Source organism: Pteropus alecto, unplaced genomic scaffold (genome assembly GCF_000325575.1).
Source record: "Pteropus alecto unplaced genomic scaffold, ASM32557v1 scaffold38, whole genome shotgun sequence".
NCBI classification, from domain to species: Eukaryota; Metazoa; Chordata; class Mammalia; order Chiroptera; family Pteropodidae; genus Pteropus; species Pteropus alecto.
This window is the reverse complement of record NW_006442512.1, coordinates 9,693,945-9,715,614: the sequence shown is the minus strand read 5'-3', so window position 1 is coordinate 9,715,614 and position 21,670 is coordinate 9,693,945. Positions and strand designations below refer to the sequence as shown.

Sequence of the window (21,670 nt, the reverse complement as noted above, 5' to 3'; positions counted from 1 at the left end):
TACAGAAAGTAAGTATTGTGGTAGTTCAGAGGACTATTGTCATGGGCCATATCAGCTAGAAAAGGTGTTGAAGAGGAAATAGTACTTGAACTGTATCGCATTTGGGGATGTATACAATACACATAGAGAGGTAGTATGGAGGAGAGCAGAGGCTTGCATTAGGAATGGGCTTGAGATTGTGTGGGAGCTGTGTAAAGGCAAGATTCATTCTAGATGGTAAAAGATAAATTGGGATATGGGGCACCCCTTTGTGCTAGGCTTAAAGATTTGGGCTCATACTTATAAGCTATAGGAAGTTAATGAAGATTTTTTCATTGAGGATAAAAGCTAGGGTGATAAGGTCGTTTACAAGTAGAATAGATGGGAATAGGAAAATGTGATGACTGAATGTGAAAGAAGCGGAGTAGAGAAAGATCTCAAGATTTAGCACCTAGGAAATTAGAAAAACGATAATGTGCTAAATGAAACCAATAAGAAGGGAAAATGATTTATAAGGTAAAGATTGAATTTGTCATAGATTAATAAATAACATTTATTTGTCATAATAAATAACATTTATTTAATATCCAAATGATATCAGTTACTGAAATTTGTTGGCTATGAGTTTGGACACAATATTTAGAAAACATTATTACCTTAGGAGAATTTATAGATCTTTATGCAAAATATTCCATAATATTTTTATAAAAAATGAAGTGTTATAATGATTATATAGTTTAATGTTTATTTATTTAATAGAGAAAAAGAAATGCAAAGAGATATCCAGTTATGCTTGTACCATTACTTTGGCTTTTTATAAGGCTCATGGTTTCTGTACCATTAGGTAGCTCTTACCTGGTAGTACAGATTTTAAATAACTGGATGATGAGACAACATATAACCTAATGCTAGATTGGATGATACAAATTACGAGTACTATAGAGATTCAATAAAAGAAAAGATCATAGGTATTGAAGTGGTTTACGAAAACTCCTGGAAAGAGTTTGGACTTTAAAGAAGGGAAGGGTTTGTGATTGGTAGTGAGGCAAGAAGGACTATTGCAGGTAGGGAAAAAGTATAACCGAAGTGCGGAGGTGAGAATTAACTTAGAAGATGCCCAGTACATGAAGGATAAAAAGGCTTGAAATCACAGGAAGAGAATTTAAAAAATCATAAAATTTCAGAACTACAAGAGGTCAGCTCATTTTAAACGTGAATAAACTGAATGCGAGAGAAGTCATTATTACCGTCTTTAATTCAGACTTATTTCCCTGCCCAGGAATAACCTTAACCAGCCACAGTATAGGGAAAACAATCTGGAGAATATGCCTGAATAAGCTTGGGAGCTATGTGAATGCTGTGTTATGTATTAGAAAAGAAGGTAGAAGAATTCTGCAGTAGAACTTTTTGGGTAGAGTGTATACTACAAATACTAGGATGAAGGAAAGCCAGGTCTGGAAGAACATTCCATGGAGGGAGCATGTAGGAAGAAACTGCCTTTGCCTGTATTTTTCAATATACTTTTTTCTGTACTTAACCAGTCTATTTTCTGTCCTTTAACTCTGCCACTAATTAATTCTGCCAATAGCAAAAGCTTTATCCATTTCTTGCCTGCCTGGCTTACTGTTCACACATTTCTGTATTTATTCCCACACAATGACAGCAACATTTATGAAATTAGATGTATTCATGACATAAAGCTAACTTTTACTTTTATGTTTTTCTCCTACCTTCCTCCCAAAGGTGCTACTGGTACTCAGACAAATCTTTCTGGGAAATGTGGACAACTTGGATTTTCACAGATCTGTGGTAAAACTGGAAGTGTGGATTCTGACTTACAATACCTGGGGACAACTAACAGTCATCATGATAAAGGTTTAGATTTCAAATTATTTGGATACAAATGATTTTTAAAATTATGTGGAGTTTCCAAGTCTAGCTTCTATGTTATTTTGTGTAATTATATACTCATCACGAAAAAATGTTATATTTTTAGTAAAAATTTTAATAACATTTTTTATAACTGTTACCCTGATATGTTAGATTTCATAATCTTGATAAAAATATGACTGATTAAAATTAGAGTTTTAGAAACTCATGGTAGAAATGAACATAATTAAAAGTAACATTATCCATTAAAGAGTACTGTGTTAGCAGATGACAGTTCTTTCCATAACTGTTTAAAATTTAAGGCTATTTAGAATTTATTATGTCCCCTGTTAGGAACCATAACTTCCTGACTCGCTATTATTTCAGATATCTTATAGAACAAAAGGAAGGGTTTAAGTCTCAGTCATATGAATTTTGGATTTTAAGAGGTTTCTTCATTTTCTATGCTAATTAATAGCTTTATCAATTATTTAGAGGTAGGATCAAATCAAATATTTCTACAGATATTTTAGTTTTTGTTGTATATCCTTTACTAAAATTTTTTGAGTGATAGGGGTATACTTCAGTCTGTATTCGTTGATGAAAAAGTAATACTCATTTGAAATTATTAAAGAAGATTTAGTTAATATAACACTTATATTTTAGCTACCCTTTCCTCTACCCACTCCAAAGGGCCATAAAGTTTTTCTTTTTGGTGTTATTCCCAGTAAAATAGTCCATCTTTCCTAATAATACAAGTATTTCTTAAATTTTGACTAGATACCATTGGAACTTGTCCTTAGTAAAAGCAGAGAGGATTCTCTGTATTGCTTAGTCTGTTCCTGTTTAGGATATTCCCGAATGATTGCATTACCTTTGAAGACTGCCCTCACTCTCAGTGTTTAATCAAATCTTTGTAGTGCATCTGGTTTTCTATGACCTTTCAGAATACCTATTAGAGCAGCTACTAAAGGGATATCATGTTCTTCTAAAGTCAAGATTTAACTTAATAGTAGGCTCTACATTAAAATTTCTGTCAGGGCCACCATAATCTCAGGTAATATTCTCCATGGGATTTCCGAACGCCCTGGGGTAAAATGACAGATGCCAAATCATCTAGAAGTTCCCATCCCAATTTTAAATGTTTTAGTGATCCACATCAACTGTTGGAAATGTTGGTATATTTTGTTGCACTCCAGTGGTTCTATTTATGTACATAAAAAGACCTTATGTTTGATTTCTTTGTAAGAAATATTTTTAAATCTCTTAATAAAATATATAATGAGACATTGACATGGAAGCATCAGAATCTATTAATAGAATTAAATTCTGTAATTAAGTTACAGAATTAAATTCTGTAATTAAAGTCTGGAAACTGAAAGTTTTCTTTCTTTATGTAAATTTGTGACCACCACAGTCTATTTTGCAGCCAATAAGATTTAAGTAGAAGTAGTGTTTCTAACCATGTCAGATATGAATTAAAAGTAAGTGGTATATATAGTTGTTTAAATCTTCAGAAGAATATTGTATTTGTTAGTATGTATAAGCTAGGTTATTTGTTGTGGAAAATCTTCCAAAAAATATTGAAGGAAAATGTAAGGGAACCCCTAAAAGGTTACAAATAGACTTTTGTATTAGTTGAGTAAAAAGGAAAAGTCAATAAAAGGCAAGAAAAAAGTAATGAAGAAAAAACAATAAATAGGAAGCACAAAATAAGATGATAGAATTAAAACCATATCTGTAGTTACCATAAATATAAGTGGATAGAACTTAACTTTAAATAACAGAGATGATCAGATTTTATTTATTTTTTAAAATTTAAATGATATTTTTAAGAGTCACACCTAAAATCCATCAAAATAGAATGGGAGAAAGTAAACCATGGAAAACGTAATACAGTAGTTCCCTCTCATTCGCGGTTTTGATTTCTGCGGTTTTAGTTGCCTCACAGGCAACCTCTATCTGGAAATACTAAATGGAAAATTCTAGAAATAAACAATTTATAAGTATTATATTAGGTGCCATTCTGAGTAGCATGATGGAATCTTGAGCTGTCTCACTTGTCCCACCTAGTATGTGAATCATCACTTTGTCTGATGTATCCATGCTGTATACACTATTTGCCCATTAGTCACTTAGTAGCCTTCTTGGTTATCAGACCGACTGTCATCATATTGTAGTGCTTGTGTTCAAATATCCCTTATTTTACTTAATAATGGCCCCAAAGCGCAAGAGTAGTGATGCTGGCGATTCGGATATGCCAAAGAGAAACCGTAAAAAGCTTCCTTCAAGTGAAAAGATAAGTACAATACAATAAGATATTTTTAGAGAGAAACCACATTCACATAACTTTTATTACAATACAATGTTATAATTGTTCTATTTTAGTTATTGTTATTAATCGCTTACTATGCCTAATTTATAAATTAAACTTTATCATAGGTATGTATGTACAGAAAACAACATAGTATGTATAAAGCTCGGTACTATCTGATTTGGAGCATCCACTGGGATGCCTGAACCTATCCTCCATGATAAGGGGTAACTACTGTGCTAGACAAATACTCAAAGTGGGTATAAACATATTGATGTTAAGGAAAATACGCTCACTAAAGCTATAATAACATTTTTAGGGCTAAAGAGGGCCATTATAATAAAAAAGAACAATTCACTAAGAAGATAAGACTTCTAAAATGTGTGTACATCTATATGTGAGTTTATATATATGTATTTTGACAAAATTACAAGGAAAAAATTAACAAATCTATAAATGTTAGTAGAAAAGTTTAATGAGATTAAAAAGTTTGGGATTAGATGATACAGAATATTTGAACAATGCAATTAATAAGCTTCTAAGAGTTTTCTCAGAAATAGAAAAACTGAATAGACGTATATTCATTAAAGGAATTTTAGATTTAAAATTCTACCCACAAAAACAAAACTCCCAGGCCCAGGTGGCTTTCCTAGTATTCTGTCAAAACTTCAAGGCAGCGGTAAAGCCTATCTTATGCAAACTAAGAGATTGAAGAAAGAAGGAAGCCTCCTTAATTTGTTTTATGAAATGAGTATAACCTTAATACCATGACCAGATAATGTCAGTGAATAAAAAAAATAAACGGTGGTCCAGTCTCACTTTTTTGAAAGTCAAAGTCCTAAATAAACTGTTGGCAAACCAAATCCAGCAATGTGTTTTTAAAATTTTTATGTTATATATTATGTCTAAGTACAAGTTTTCCAGAAAAAAACCTGTAGTTTAATCTTATCACAGATGGGAGAAAAAAAACCATATAATTATATCAATAGATGCAGTAAAAGTAATTGATAAAAATTTAACATCTATGCATAATTAGAAACTCATAACAAACTAAGAATAACTTTCTTAACCTGATTAATGATATCTGTTAACACCTATAACAAATATACTTAGTGGTAAAATACTGGAATTCACTTTAAAGTCAAGTAGAAGACACAGATGCTCACTGTTACCATTGCTGTCGAGTATTTAATTACTAATTCATCTAATTATTAAGAACAGACACTTCTAGAATCTAAAGATCAAAATCTAGTAGAGAAGAAGATAATAAATAAGCAATAAGAATGGAAATAAGTGCTATGAAGAAAACTAAGGCAGTGTAAGAGGACAGAATGTGACAAGGAAGACTTTTCTTAAGTGATAACATTTAAACAGAAGCCCAAATGAAATGAAGCAGTGAACCATGTGGATATCTGTAGAAAGAACATTCTAGGCAGAGAGAACAACAAAGTACAAATGATCCGAGGTAGGACCATATTTGGCCTTTTAGAGGAATGGCAAGAGAGTGAAATGGTAGAGGGGGAGAATAATTATAGGGGAGATGACATGTGGCCATGTAAGGTATGGTAAGGATTTGGGATTTTATTCTGAGTGGGATGGGAAGTCATTGGAGGTTTTTGAGTTAAGAAATAGAATGATCTGACTACCTTTTAAAAGGATCAGAGCTGCTATGTAGAGAATAGACTAGACAATAGTGGAGGTGGAGTGAAAAGCAAATGAGTTAGAAAGGTATGGTGATAGTAAAGGTGAGAGATGATATGGCTTATATTAGAGAGGAAGCAATAAATGTGATGAAAAGTAGTTGGATTCTGATATAAAACGTGGTTGTAAAGTTTGGAAACTTAGGTCATTTTATCTTACATATATATTAATGTACTATGAATAAGCTATTTATTCTGTATTCACCAAGTTTCCAGTCTTAGTGATTACCCTGTATTGCTACATTAGAGACAATAAAATGTGTTAATGGATTAGCTGGGAAGTTTGAGCAAAGAGAGGAATCAAAGATGAGTCCAACGCTATTGACCTGAACAACTTGACAAGCAGAGCTTCCATTTACCAAGAAGAGAAAGGTTAGGAGAAGAGCAGATATGACTGGGAAATCGACAGTTTTGTTTTGGACATGTAAAGTTTGGGACATCTGTCTCTTGAGAGAAGATGTCGAGTGGCATTTTGATATTGAATCTGGAGTTTAAGAGAAAATCAGTCCTAAAAATTTGGGAGTCATTATATTATTACCTATCTAGGAATTTCCTAGCTCAAAATAAAAAGTATAAAATTCGAAGAGGAAGAAATAAAAATTGTTGCTATTCCCAGATTAAACATGGTACACTGTTAAGAGCACAAGCTTAAGAGCCACAGTGCCTGGATTGGTATCCCAGTTTTATAGTTTCCTAGTGTGTGATTTTTACTTATTATTTCTCTTTTAACCTGGAAAATAGGAATAGCACCTACTCCCACGGGATTGTTATGAGGATTAAATTAGTTAATCCATATAAAGTACTTAGAATACCACTTATCACCTAGTAAGGGCTCAATAAGCATTAGCTGTCATCGTTATTATCATTATAGTCACTATCATTATCATTATTATCATTATTAGATTACATAAAAAATCCCAAAGGTTATACAAAAAACTATTAAAATGTTAAATAATTTAGTAAGGTTGCCAGATATAATACCAGAATGTAAAACTCAATAAAGTTCCTAGACACCAGCAACTTTCAGAAAATTTAGTGTCTAAGAACGGCATTATAGTATCAACAAAATTTGTAAATATCTGGAAATCTAACAAAAAATTTGCATGTCCTTTATTATGAAAATTCAAATACTTTTTGAGAGACATAAAAGAAGACCTGAATAAATTAAAAGATCTTGTATTTTTAAACAGGGAGGGTCAATGTCAGGAAAATAACAGGTATTCCCAGATTAATCTGTAAGTTTAATGTCTTTTCAACTAAAATTCCAACAGGATCTTTTATAGAGGCTAACAGGCCGATCCTGAAATTCACATAAAAGAATGGAGGGCCAAGAATGGCCTAGATAATTCTAAAGATCAAAATGGAAGGGGACTCACCCTATCAGAGCTGTTATAAATAAAACATTGTAATAGATATAGACAGACAGACTAATTGAACCAATAAGAAGCATCCAAGAATAGCCCCAAATAATACTTAGGACAGGAGTTTCCAACTGCCTGGGCCACAGACGTTACTGGTTAGGAACCAGGCCACACAGCAGGAGTTGAGCAGTGAGCCAGGGAGCGAAGCTTCATCTGAACATGCAGCCACTCTCCAGCGCTAGCATCACTGCCTCAGCTCCACTTCAGATCATCAGGCATTAGATTCTCAGGAGCACCGGTCCCTGATGCCAAAAAAGTTGAGGACTGCTGATAGGAGATTTATAGATAAAAAGGAAAGAATGGACAGTTCAAAAAGTGACACTTGGAACATTGCACTATCTGTATAGAAAAATATTAAATTAGATCTTTACCTTATGTTGTACAAAAATATAAAATGCCAGATGGAATAAAAACCTTAATGTGAAAAGCAAAAAACTTGAAACTCTTAGAATTTGTATATATAAATAACATATTCTCTTTTGTTTTATTACAGTGTATGCTAGCCTAAATTTTGGCAGTAAGACACAACAAACATGTGGTCAAACAGAACGTACTTCATCATACTCTGGTCCAAATCCAAGTTCAGGAGCCTTCATCCTTCCATCCTATCCTCTCTCATCACCTCGAACTAGCCCAAAGCACACATCTCTTACTATATCTCCAAAAAAGTCTCAAGATAATTCTGTTAATTTCTCAAGTTCCTGGCCTCTTAAAAGCTTTGAAGGATTATCGAAGCCAAGTCCCCAGATAAAGCTTGTCAGCCAAAAATCTTCTGGCCCTACAGGAAGAAATGATGGTAAAAATTAATACTTTGTTCAAGTTTATTTATATGTTTGAATTATTGTTTTGAAGTTAGGGTTAGATCTTTAAAACCTAGTAAATTGCATTTTATCTTTGTCCATTAGTCATTTTTTTTCCCCTAATATTGCCACTTCAGAATTGTTTTTGGGAACTAGGCAAATAATAATGACTTATAATGGATATGAACACTGTAAACAGCCTGAGAGCCTACTAACAAATTTTAGCTTTACAGATATAAAATATTATTTACATATTTACTATAATTAATGTTTAGTATTTATTCAACATTTATTGAATGTTAAGTTTATGTTAAAATTATTTTGATGGGTTTTCTATTATTTGTTTTTAACTAAAATAGTCTTAGTAATAGCGTACTCCAAAATCATGAAATTAATATATAAGTTTATTCAAGACAGATTCAGTCTCAAAATAAAAAGTCTGTTAAAGGCAACCCCTATGTCCCATATGCTTTTCTATCCCCAGCCTCTAATGTAAGATGTTCTACCTTTAAACTACCCCACAACACTAATGTTCTGGTTTATAACCATAAGGTCACTTTAATTCATAGTCAGTCAATTTTGTTACTTTCCGTTAGCACACATTCCTTTCTGTTAATTTGTTTCTATATTTCCCTTTCCTACAAGATCAAATATTGTCTTGAAAATCGAAACATTATTATTGTTTTCTCCAGTGACCAGTATTACTGCTTTGCATATAGTAATGTAATTAAAGTAGCCCTTGTCACTTACTATGGACTTTACCATACAAATATTAGTCATGGTGATATGTATGAAGGTAGAAATTTAAGTTTGTATAAAATATTTTTATTTAATATGAAAGGATTTGACATGGCTCATTTCTGCTATATTTGTTTAGGGGACATTGATACTTTTATCTCATTTTTAGTAGTAATCTTTATTTCTGAAAAAAGATCATGTATTTTTTAATTTAAAAACACTGTTCCAAACACTTGTGATTAAGCTTCTACTTCTCTGAAATTAAAAAAAAAAAGAAAAAAGTAAAATATGTATTTTTCATACAGGAGAAAATTCTCAAGAAAAACCTCCAGTTCAGCTTACGCCTGCCTTGGCAAGATCACCGTCTTCCCGACGAGGCCTGAATGGGACCAAACCTGTACCTCCCATACCAAGGGGAATAAGCCTTTTGCCTGATAAAGCTGATTTAAGCACAATGGGACCCAAAAAGAAAGAGCCTGATGATATTTGGAAGAGTGAAAAAGATAGTCTTACAATTGTTCTTTCAGAACTAAATATCAGGGATAAAGATTTAGATCAAGAAGAGGTTAGAACCAAATACCATTTTTAATAATTTTAAAATGCTTGTAATTTTCTATAGTAGTTATTTAAGGAAGAATCAAGTTCTTTTACATTTATATAACATGTCTTTTTATTTATAACATTATATAACATGTTTTCTTATTTATAAAAAATATTTCACATTTATTATAGAAAATATGAAAACTAGTGAAGTACTAGGAAGAAAACTCATCACATGAAATCCTACTACCAGAGACAACTTATTAACATTCTAATGTGTTTCCTTCAAGTATTTCTTCTATGTATATATCGTTCATTTTTTAATTAAAAGTATTTAAGTATTTTATTTTAAAATATTTTAATTATTTTAAATTATTTTAATTAAAAGTATTTAAATAAAAGAATAATATAGGAATATACTCCTGCACCAACCTCTCCCAGATGAACAATTTGTCATATATTTTCTGTTTTTTAAATAAATGAAACATAATATAGTTCCCTCCCCATTCTTGAGCATGTCGATTGTGCATATGTGCAAGTTTACTTATCTTTATGGAATTGAGATCATATTGGATACTCATTTTTGAATACTAGGTCACTCCATTTATACTTATAAAAATGTATTGCCAATATGATAACTGTCCATATTACTTATGCCAGAGAAGGAATGTGGCCGCTATGTTACTTTGGCTTTAGAGCACTATTTTCTTGATGCTGCTTTTTTATCATTTCAGTTTGCCTGATGTCAGGTTGAAAAAAATGTTTAACATTAAATATATAAACTGAAGGACTCAATGTTAGTATTTTGTGGTCTTGTTTTAACTAATTTTTAAGATGTTAGCATCATGTACAGATCATTTACTCAATAAAACAAATATTAATGCATGTTCATTTTAAAAGCATTTCTTTAACATTAAACATTTGTAAACCAATAAAGTACCAAAATTAGCTCTTAATGAATTGGTCATTCCAACTTATAACTGCTTGTAAAAATCTTTCCCTTTTTTTTTTTTGTAATTGTATTTCAGTGGTACTCAGAAGGGAATTATTTAGAGGAGAGAAACTTACAGAAGAGGCATTTCCTACATAGCTCATTAATTTCATCTGATTACATATATTTTACATTATTATGATCACTTAAAAATAACCCTTTTTCTTTTAGTGGATAATTGAAAGGGTAATTTCTTTTATGTAATTATTAGTTAGTATACTACTAATTGACCCCCTCCTAGGATATTGACCCCTCCTAGGATTGACTACTATAGGGAAGTGCCTATACTATTGAATCAACCATTATAATTGCTATAATCAAAATGTAAACAAAACATAGTTTATGTAAGTTTCTGTATTCTTTAATTTGTTCATATTTCTATTCACAACCTTAATATATTTGATTGAGTTTATACTCTGCGTTTCTAGAAATACTTGGCTTCAGAAGTTACATAAAATGATCTATTATTCTCTCAACTCTAATACTGGCAAATTGGATATGAACTTTAAATAGAAAACTGATTACTCTTTGCTAACCTTCTCAGAGAACTTCTAAATAGCCACATAAACAAACAGGTGACCTATGATTAGTTGGACCTCTGTGACTTTAACTCACTGCTGTCTTACCATTTGATTCAATGATTCATTTATTAATTAAATTATTGCAGTATATTAGTCATTGTGCCCAGTGGTGGAAATACTGTGGTGAATAATAGCTTGAGATTCTTCCTCTTAAGGGGTTTACAACCTAGCGGTTTGTTTATAAATACCTAAGTAATGAAATCTGTATTTATACTATGTACAAATACGTTAACATTTATCTTATTAATACTGGACTGAAGACTGGCTAGTTAGATATAGTTAATGGATTTTAAAATTTAAAGATAAACTTTACTAATATAATTATCTTTTAAAGTTCATTATTTTTATTTTTTCTTAGATGCACAGCTCTCTTAGGTCCCTTCGTAACAGTGCAGCTAAGAAAAGAGCAAAACTGAGTGGCAGTACTTCTGATCTTGAAAGCCCTGATTCTGCAATTAAGCTCGACTTGACTATGGACTCCCCATCTCGATCTTCCTCTCCAAACATCAGCTCTTACAGTGAAAGTGGAGTTTACAGCCAAGAGTCATTGACTTCTTCTCTGTCTACAACTCCCCAGGGGAAGAGAATAATGTATTTTATTTTTTCACATGTTAAATTAATGCTATTTTGTAATTTGTAGCCTGAAGCCCTACTATCACAGTTGAAAACAAAACAAAACCTTTAAAACAATTTATTTTCTAGTTTGTTAAATGTTGAAGTACATTTAAAAGACAGTGGAAAAGTTTACATATATTACCATGTTTGGCTTTGGTTTTGGTTATGGGGGTGGAGAGAGAAAACACAACCCCAACTGTAATCTAGAGCACCTAAACTAATATATATAAAGTCTATTCCCCAAGCCCCAGTTGTTCTTTTGCCTAAGATTTATCCTAATATTCCTTTAGCTCTTTTCTGGATCATTGACTCTGGCAGTTGACCTATAGCTGATTTTATTGCTTTAGTTTAAAACTCATCACCTATTTTCTCTAAGTTATGGATAAACTCCACCTAACTGTTACCCTACTATTGTTTATATTTTGTTATTCCATTATTTTGTAGAAACTTAGGACTCCATGCCATACCTTTCACAGCCCTCTTAAGAGTCTCTTTACATCAGTAGTGCTGGAATTAGAGTCCTGGACACCGATACTGACAGAATATTTTCCAGCATAGCAATTTGATAAACTTTTCCAGATTACCTCAATAAACTCTTACATCTTTAAGCAATGATTCCCACCTTGATTTCTGGGAATCTCTGTGACCCTATCTGAGGATTTTAGGGAATCCTTTCTTTATTTTAGACAAAATTAAAGAGTAGAATTGCTAGGTCATAGGGTAGATGTATATTTAACTTTTTTAAATAACTGCTAAACAGTTTTCTAAGATGCTTGTGTAATTTTACACTACTAGTAGCAATGTATGAGAGTTCCAGTTGTTTCACAAACTTATTAACACTGGGTGTTGTCAATCTTTTTTATTTTCCTTTGATTTTGTCAACTATGTTTTAATACAACTGTTTGAAATGAATATTTAAAATTTTTAAGTGAATTAGAACCTCTAATAATTGAGGTAAAAAGAGATTGCATAATCAAAGGAGAGATGGTATTCCGTTAACTTTAATGAAAAAAGGGTGTTTTATTTCAGCAGTTGATAGAATTAAACTGAATTTCTGTGTCCCGTTTTGAGTTTTTTCTCATCCTGTGATTTCTTTCATATTTTTAATATAAATATCAGCTTATTTTGCAGCTGGAATTTTTCTCTTACTAGAAATTAACTTTATTGTAATTACCTAGATAGACTAATGCAATAAATTTACAAAATGAATTTGGAATAGATATGTGGGCTGGTAGAGTAACTATTTTTACATTAAGTTACCAGACATTTAAAATATATATATTTATCTTTTAAACCTAAAGTCCTTCCTTTATCTTCCATGAATGAGAAATTTTATATTTTATACTGCTACAGTTGCAAGGTCCTGTATGTAATTTGAGAAGAAAACTTCATTTGCTACTATAACATTTAGAATACACTCTTCCATATATTGTCTCATGGAGTTATCGCTTCAGATATTGAACTCTGTGAGAAGGGTGTTCAGTATATCCTCATTTATGGACAAAATTATCCTTAATGAATTTAGTATCTCTACATTTAAGTTTAATAGCTTTAGAGCAATTATTCTCAACCAGCCTTGCATCCTGACTTAAGTATCATGGCCAAAGAAAGCCAGTGCTACCTCATGCAGGACTTTCATCCTTAAGTGGGTTGGGGAGGAAAAATTGCTGAGAACCACTCTTCTAGAAACTAGGTATTTTCTTTCATCCAGGTCAAATACACTTAGTATAAATGTAAATTTACAATAATCTAGAGTAATTAGTCTTAAAAGCTTTAACATTGATTTCTCACTAGGCCAGTTAACAAATATGCTACCCAATTACTAAGAATTGTACTTTTTTTGTAAAATCTCTTCTTTATAATGTCTATCATTGGAACTGACATTATAATACTTACTGATTTAAAAGGGTTTTTTTTTTTCATAGTAATCTTTATCATTCTTCACTTTGCTTTCTTTGTGAAACAAGGCCTGTAAGACCTTTTTAAAGGCAGGAGAGTGCAGTAAATGATAGTCCAAGAAAAAAGCAGCATTTACTAAACTCACTTGCTTCTGACCTCTTATTTATAATGTAGTTAAGTCTCTTTTTATATTACAGGTAAATAGTATATTTTTATATGAAGGTAGTATATTAGATAATTAGAATCATTTGGTTTAGTTTTGGAATATATTTTCTTTGGATTAGTTGTGTTTTTTTGACCCAGCAAAAGATTATATGGCACAAGTTGGAGAGTTTTCGATTCCTTTGTCAATCTTCCTATGAATAATTTAGAATTGACCTTATGTTAAAAAGGTTGGAAATTCAAAAGGTGAAAAAATATTCTTATCCTTAGTTTTTCATACTTGTTGCTGCATAAGTTTAGTGAGTTAATAAAAAATATATAGAATGTTTGATATGAATGTTGAAGCACTCTAGATCTTAAATGTTTATTGAAATTACTTTGTTTCGTTGTAGGTCAGACATATTTCCAACATTTGGATCCAAACTTTGTCCAACAAGACATTCTTCCGCAAAGAATAAAATCTCTCAGATAGCTGAACAAAGCCCCAGGACAGGTATTCTATGACTATAAATATAACATAGAAAATATGATTTTTAAATGGTGTCAAAAATGATAACAGATGCATTTCAGAGTTAGAAATTTTGTAGTTACCAGTTAAGACTAATCATTTATTTTCTTGAAAGAACATTTTGGCAAGAATAAATGCTATATTCTTAGAAGAAAAAATATTTACCTAAATAATTGAACTCCCTGTAAGCCCATAGGTATACCTATGCCTCACTCCCATGTCTAGACATTTAGACTTAATTGATATGGAATAAGACCTGGCCATCGGAATTTTAAAGGCTATCCAGATGACCCTAATAAGCAGCTTAGTCTGAGACCCGTTGGGCGTCACAAAAAATAATTTCTTTAAAAAATATTTAGTAGTTAAGTGCATGTGTATCTTGTGTTAAAAATTTTGTGAACCTGGAAATCTAATTGATAACATCACTTTTCACAAAAATAATTTATTAGTAATCAAAAATATTTGGAATCTGATCTGTTAGGGGTGGGAACTGCATGTGATTCTCTATAATTAGTAAAACTATTGAATTATGAATGAATTGTAACAAATTGGGTTATGATATTTATTTTTATATGATCTCAGTGTAAAAGTTCTAACAACTTTAAAGCTACCTTACCTTACATCAGAATTACCTTCCTTAAAAACTATGTATGTATCTAATTATTTGCTAAAATTTTTAATTTCTTGCTCCTAAATACATCTTAAATTTATCTTATTTTATCTCCCACTATTTTATTCATTTCCTACCTATTTAGCCTCTTAAGATTTCTCTCCAGCTTCAGTCCCATTCCCTATAATGCAAATCTGACTAGATTGCCCAGCCTAAATTTATTCATGGCATTCTTCCATGATCTGGTTCCACCTACCTCGCCAGCTTAATTTTTCACTACCCTCTTTGTATCTTGTGCTCCAGTTAAATCAGACTACATTCATTACCATTTTCTATTTCTTTGCAATGGCACATACTATTTCTTCTAGATGAACTTTGGAATTCACAACACACCCCATTCAGCTGTGAAAACAGCTCAATTGCTTTCTCTGGGAAGACTTCCCTTATTCATAAACAAAATTAATTATTCTTTTGTAAAATCATATCTTACACTGACATTTTTTCTCCTTCTCATGATCAGACTCTGAGCTTTCTGAAGATTATTTTATTTCACTAATTTGCTCTATACAATAGCATGCATAAACTCATAATTACTACACAAACATCACTGCTAACAACAGACTTGTAAAAGAAATTTGAGATTTTTTTGCAGTAATTTTTGTCCTGCAAAAATTACCAAGAGTGAATAGTCAGAGAACTGAGTTAAAAATTTACTTGTATTCTCCTTCTTCTGTAGTTGCCTTATCAGTTTGCTATGTCTTTAGGTTCATTTGTTTCTATGGGTTTCCAGTTTTAGAGTATGCCATTTATCATATTTGACTTATTTTTTAAATGTTAAGCTTTTACATGCTCAAAAGATAATCTATATGAAAAAATGTAATTAGAGATTTCTTATTCTCATTCACATCCCTCTCACTTATTTCCCATCCACCAGCCTCTAGGCTAATAGTTCTTTTTATTAGTTTCTGGTTTATCTTCGTGTGTGTGTGTGTGTGTGTGTGTGTGTGTGTGTGTGTGTAAATGTATGTATGTGTGTGTATATATTTAACTTTCTTTTGTCACAAAAGGTAGTATACTACATATACTTCTTTGTATTTTGCTTTCTTTAACTTAAAATATATCTTGAAACTCACTCTATATTATTTTATAATATTTTCCTGCTTATGGCTGCATAATACATTATGTAGCTATACTATAGTTTATTTAACTTGCCTGTAGATGGGCACTTAGGTATTTATTTATTGCAATCACAAATAATGCGGCAGTAAATAACCTTGGGCATATGTTTGTGTAGATGTATATTTTAGGGCTAGTTTCTAGAAGTGAGATTTCTCAGTCCCGGGCTAAATTACAGTTTTCTTAGCTGTTCACAAACTCCCCTCCCTAGAGGTTCTACCATTTTGCATTCCCATCAGCAATGTATACAAGTGCCTGCTTCCCTCAGTCTTGCCAGAAGTGTGCATAGTCAAACTTTTGAGGTTTTGCCAACATAATAAGTGAGAGATGGTATCCCAGTGTAGTTTTAATCTGTATTTATGAGTGAAGTTGAGCACCTTTTCATACATTAACTACATTTGGTATGTTGTTTTCTGTGAACTGTTTATGTTTTGTCCATTTTTCTATTTGATTTTTGATCTTTTCTGTTTTTGAGTACACTGACATCTTTATACTGGTATCTGTTTTACTTTTTTGGACACTCAGATTCTTGATCCCCAGAGATTATTTACCTCTGATTGCCTATCAAGATTCTATCATAATCATGAGTGCCCAACTCAGCCATGTGTGCTTTGTATACTGGCTTCCACAAAGGTAGTATTCAACAAAGAGATATTATTCTACCAGGTGCAGGAAGACAGTGGTATGTGTTTTGGAGTCAGTTTTCCCAACACCATTCTATCTGAAAGACTCCAGATAGAATATTACTCTACCAGGTGCAGGAAGACAGTGGTATGTGTTTTGGAGTCAGTTTTCCCAACACCATTCTATCTGAAAGACTCCAGATAGAATATTACTCTACCAGGTGCAGGAAGACAGTGGTATGTGTTTTGGAGTCAGTTTTCCCAACACCATTCTATCTGAAAGACTCCAGATAGAATATTACTCTACCAGGTGCAGGAAGACAGTGGTATGTGTTTTGGAGTCAGTTTTCCCAACACCATTCTATCTAATAGACTCTAGATAGAATTCCAATTTGACATTTAATAACCATATTCATGAGCTATACAAGTTACTTAACTGCTTTGAAACTCACTTTCCTCATTTGATAATGTAAACTTTGAGAAGAATAGTAAAGATTTAGGTGTATAACGTACATCAAGCATCTGGTGTGTGGTAGACACTTTGTATTTATTCCCGTAAAGTAGAAGACACAAAGAAATATATAAACTTATTCTTTAATCCTTTTTTAAGGCTTATCATCCTAATAAATTACTTATAACTTTACAAATATTTATATAAGGTTGACGAGACATGCTAGTGCTAGATTGTATCTAGTTTATAAAAATGGAGTCCTCTTTCTAAAGAATATCTTTGCAATTATGAAAAAATAGACTAAGAAAACATAGATTTGAGTTTACCTCTGACTCTAGTTGTATGACCTTCTAAGTCATTTAGGTTTTGTTAGATAGCTCTTAAAACAGTACATACTTCTTTCTATATGCAATATTCGTTGTTTCCCCAAATTGTTTAATATCCAGAGATTCTCAAACTTGCCTAATCCTAGGAATCACCAGGGATTCATGTAACACAGATTCTGGGCCCTCATTAATACTTAATGAATCAATCTTCAGAGTTAGAAATCTGTATTTTTAACAAGTAACTTAAGTATTTCTAGGATCAAGATTTGGAAACACTGTTATTGAATTCACTGTAAGATAGACTTGGTTAAATGTAGTACACTCTCAAAATGTAAAGTTGCGAATGGTTTATGGTTTTACGAATGGGTTTATATTTTTTATGTAGGATGGGATTTATTTTATTTTCAGTAAGCGAATGATCCCTACAAATTTATTTCATGAGTAAAATGTAAAAATGATAATGCTCAGAATAAAGACTATCTGAAGGCAAAAACAAAAATAATTATATAAAAATATAAATTAATCTCTTTACAATGGCATTTTCAATAAACATTTCCACATATATTTCACCACTATTATGCCATATTGTGCTAAATTTCCTGAATGATGTTATAGTAAACCTTTTTCCTGTGGCAATAGATTACTAGCACCTATTTTTCTTTTTTTTAAATTGTGGTGTAATTGATATACAACGTTATGTTTCAGATGTACAACATAATGAATCAATATTTGTATATATTGTGAAATGATCATCACAACAAGTGTAGTTAACATCTGTCACCACAGTTACAGATTTTTTTTTATTCTGATGAGAACTTTTAAGAACTACTCTTTTAGCAACTTTCAAACGTGCAGTACAATGTTATTAACTATAGTTGCCATGCTGTACATAACATCCTTATGACTTACTTATTTTATAATGGGAAGTTTGTACATTTGTCTCCCTTCACCCATTTGACCTACCCACCAATTTGTTCTCTGTATCTATGAGCCTTTTTTTTTTTTTTAAGATTTTACGTATAAGTGAGATCATATAACATTTGTCTTTTTCTGTCTTATTTCACTTAGCATAATGCCCTCAAGGATATCCATGTTGTCATAAATTTCAAGATTTTATTCCTTTTGATGGGTTAATAGTCTTTATATCACATCTTCTTTATTCATTCCTTTATAGATGGACATTTAAGTTGTTCCCATATCTTGGCTATTGTAAATAATGGGGGTGCAGATATCTTTTCAAGCTAGTGTTTTTGTTTTCTTTGGTATATACCCAGAAGTGAAATTGCTGGATCGTATAGTAGTTCTAGTTTTAATTTTTTGAGGAGCCGCCATACTGTTTTCAATAGTGGCTGCACAAGTTTATGTTCCTACCTGGGTTCCCATTTCTCCACATCCTCACTAACATTTATTATTTCTTACCTTTTTGATAATAACCATTCTAACAGGAATAAGGTGATATCTCATTATGGTTTTGATTTTCATTTCTCTGATGATTAGTGGTGTTGAGCATCTTTTCATGTACCTGTTGGCCATCTTTATGTCTTCTTTGGAAAAATTTCTATTCAGATCTTCTGCCCATTTTTTAATTGGATTGTTTTTTTTTTCTTTTGCTATTGAGTTATGTGAGGTTTTAAAATATATCTTAGATAGTAACCCTTTCTCAGATACATGATTTGCAAATATTATCTCCCATTCTGTAGGTTAGCTTTTCATTTCATTGATAGTTTGCTGTGCAGAAGCTTTTTGGTTTGATGTAATCCCACTTATTTTCACTTTTGCTGGCTTTGCTTTTAATGTCAAGTCCAAAAAATCACTGCCAAGACTAATGTCAAGGAGTTTATCACCTAATTCATTTGAGTTAATTTTTGTGTATTTTTAAGATAATGGTTCAGCTTCAATTTTTGCATGTGGAATTTCAGTTTTCCCAACACCATTTATTTTTTTTCCGGCTTTACAGAAATATTATAGACAATTAGTTTCTCGTGTTTACATTGTACAATTCAAGGAGTTTTTTTTTTTTTCAGTTATAATTGGCATACAATAATATATTAGTTTCAGTTGTACAGCATAGTTATTAGAGATCTATATAGCTCACAAAACGATCACTCCACTAAATCTAGTCCCCATCTTCCCCCTACATATTATTAACTATTTTCCTTATGCTGCACTTTATATCTCCATGTCTATTTTGTAACTATCCATTTGTACTTCTTAATCCCTTTGCCCTTTTTTGCCATCCCCCTCAACTCTCCTTCCATTTAGTAGCCCTCAAAATATTCTCTGTATCCATGAGTTTATTTCCATTTTTGTTGTTTGCTTTGTTCTTTAGATTCCACACGTATGTGAAATCGTGATATTTCTCTTTATCTGACTAACTTCATTCAGTGCAAAACCTCCAGGTACATCAAGACAATATCTTTTTACATCTTCTTCCTTTTGGTCTCTGTGTGTCTTTTAATCTGAAGTGAGTCTCTTAAAGGCAACATATGTAGGGGTCTTATTTTCTTATCCATTCAGCTACCCTATCTTTTAGTTGGAGCACTTAATTCTTTTCCATTAGAGGTACTCATTGATAGGAATATACTTGTTATTATTCTTTATTCCTTTTTTAAAATTTATTTATTTAAATGCATTTTAAGTATACAGTATATTGGTTAGACATCTATATAGTTCATAAAATGATCCCCCCAATTGCTCCCTCTGTGCCCTGATCCTATACCTAGCCATTGTATTAATGCTAACTGCATTCCCTATGCCATGTTCCCCATCCCTGTGACCATCCATCAGCTACTAATTTGTACTTCTTTAACCTTTCACCCCATTCTCCCAACGCCCCAATCCCCCCTCCCCTCTGTCCATCACCAAATTGTCCACTATATTCATGAGTCTATTTTTGATTAGTTTGCTCTTTTTATTCCTTAGATTCTGTTTATATAAGTGAAATCATATGGTGTTTATCTTTCTCTGTCTGACTTAAGTACCTTCTGGGTCCATCAAAACAATATCTTTTTCTATTCCCTTCCTTTTAGTCTGTGTGTGTCTTTAAATCTGAAGTGAGTCTCTTGTCGGCAACATGTAGGGGCCTCGTTTCCTTTCCATTCATCCACTCTATCTTGTAGTTGGAGCACTTAATTCTTTTCCATTTGAGGTACTTATTGATAGGAATGTAGTTGTTACCATTCTTTATTCCTGTTTTTGATACATGTTTTTTCTTCTTAAGTCCCTCCAACATTTCCAATAATACTGGCTTGGTGGTGATAAACCCCTTCTCTGTCAGTCCATCTTGCACAGCAGAATCATTTTCCTGGAGCCCTAATTGGGCAGGAAGACGGAAGGCTTCATCATGTTAGACTATACAGGGCTGCTTGTCTCTTTATTCCTATTCCTGTTTTTGATACATGTTTTTTTCTTCTTAAAGAAGTCCCTCCAACATTTCCAATAATACTGGCTTGGTGGTGATACATTCCTTTAGCTTATTTTTGTCTGAGAAGCTCTTTATCTGTCCTTCAACTCTAAATAATAGCTTTGCTGGATAAAGAATTCTTGGTTGTAGATTCTGGGTCTTCATCACATCTAATATTTTGTGACAAGCCCTTCCGTCCTGCCTAGTTTCTTTTGGAAATCAGCTTCCAATGTTATGGATGCTCCTTTGTAGGTAACTAACTGCTTTTCTCTTGCTGCTTTTAAGATTCTCTCTTTGTAAAAACCTTTAGCATTTTAATTATAATGTGTCTTGTCGTGGTCCTCTTTGGGTTTCTCTTTCTTGGGATTCTTAGCTTCTTGTTGTTTTATGTCTATTTCCTTCACCAGATTAGAGAAGTTTTCCATCATTATTTCTTCAAATAGCTCTTCAACTTCTTGTTCTCTTTCAGGTACCCTTATGACCCAGATGTTTTTACATTTAATTGTGTCCCATAGGCCCCTAAATTATTATAGTCTTGGCTTCTTTTTTCTTGCTGTTCTAATTGGATGTCCTTGACTTCCCCATCTTTTATATTGGTAGTTCAATTTTCTTCTTTATCTACTCTGTTGATTCCTTCTAATACTCTACATCTCAGATAATGTATTCTTCATTTCGGACTGGTTCCCTTTTATAATTTCCATTTCCATTTTTATGTTTTTTTATCTCTTTGTTAAAGTTCTCACTGAGTTCATCTACACTTTCCCTAAGTTCATTGAGCATCTTTATTAACCAGTATTTTGAACTCTGCATCTGTTAGATTGCTTGACTCCATTATTCCTGCATCTCTGTTCTGTTCTCTCACATTGCTTATGCTGCTTTATCTTTCCATTTTGGCTGCCTTTCTGTGACTGTTTCTAGGTACTAAGCCAACCTCCTAAGTCTCCTGGTCTTATTAGCTTAGCTT

At 32.2% G+C, this 21,670-nt stretch overlaps 1 protein-coding gene across 3 annotated transcripts in view; it reads left to right on the top strand.

The window, feature by feature from the left end:
• TOGARAM1 (TOG array regulator of axonemal microtubules 1) overlaps positions 1–21,670 on the top strand; it is a 69,001-nt gene that overhangs the window by 14,821 nt on the left and 32,510 nt on the right. For all 3 annotated transcript variants that reach the window (XM_015597672.2, XM_006922697.3, XM_015597673.2), the window contains exons 3-7: positions 1,723–1,854; positions 7,777–8,079; positions 9,127–9,386; positions 11,292–11,524; positions 14,002–14,102. In XM_015597672.2, the coding sequence (XP_015453158.1) occupies positions 1,723–1,854; positions 7,777–8,079; positions 9,127–9,386; positions 11,292–11,524; positions 14,002–14,102 (1,029 nt within the window). The remainder of the gene's footprint in view (positions 1–1,722; positions 1,855–7,776; positions 8,080–9,126; positions 9,387–11,291; positions 11,525–14,001; positions 14,103–21,670) is intronic.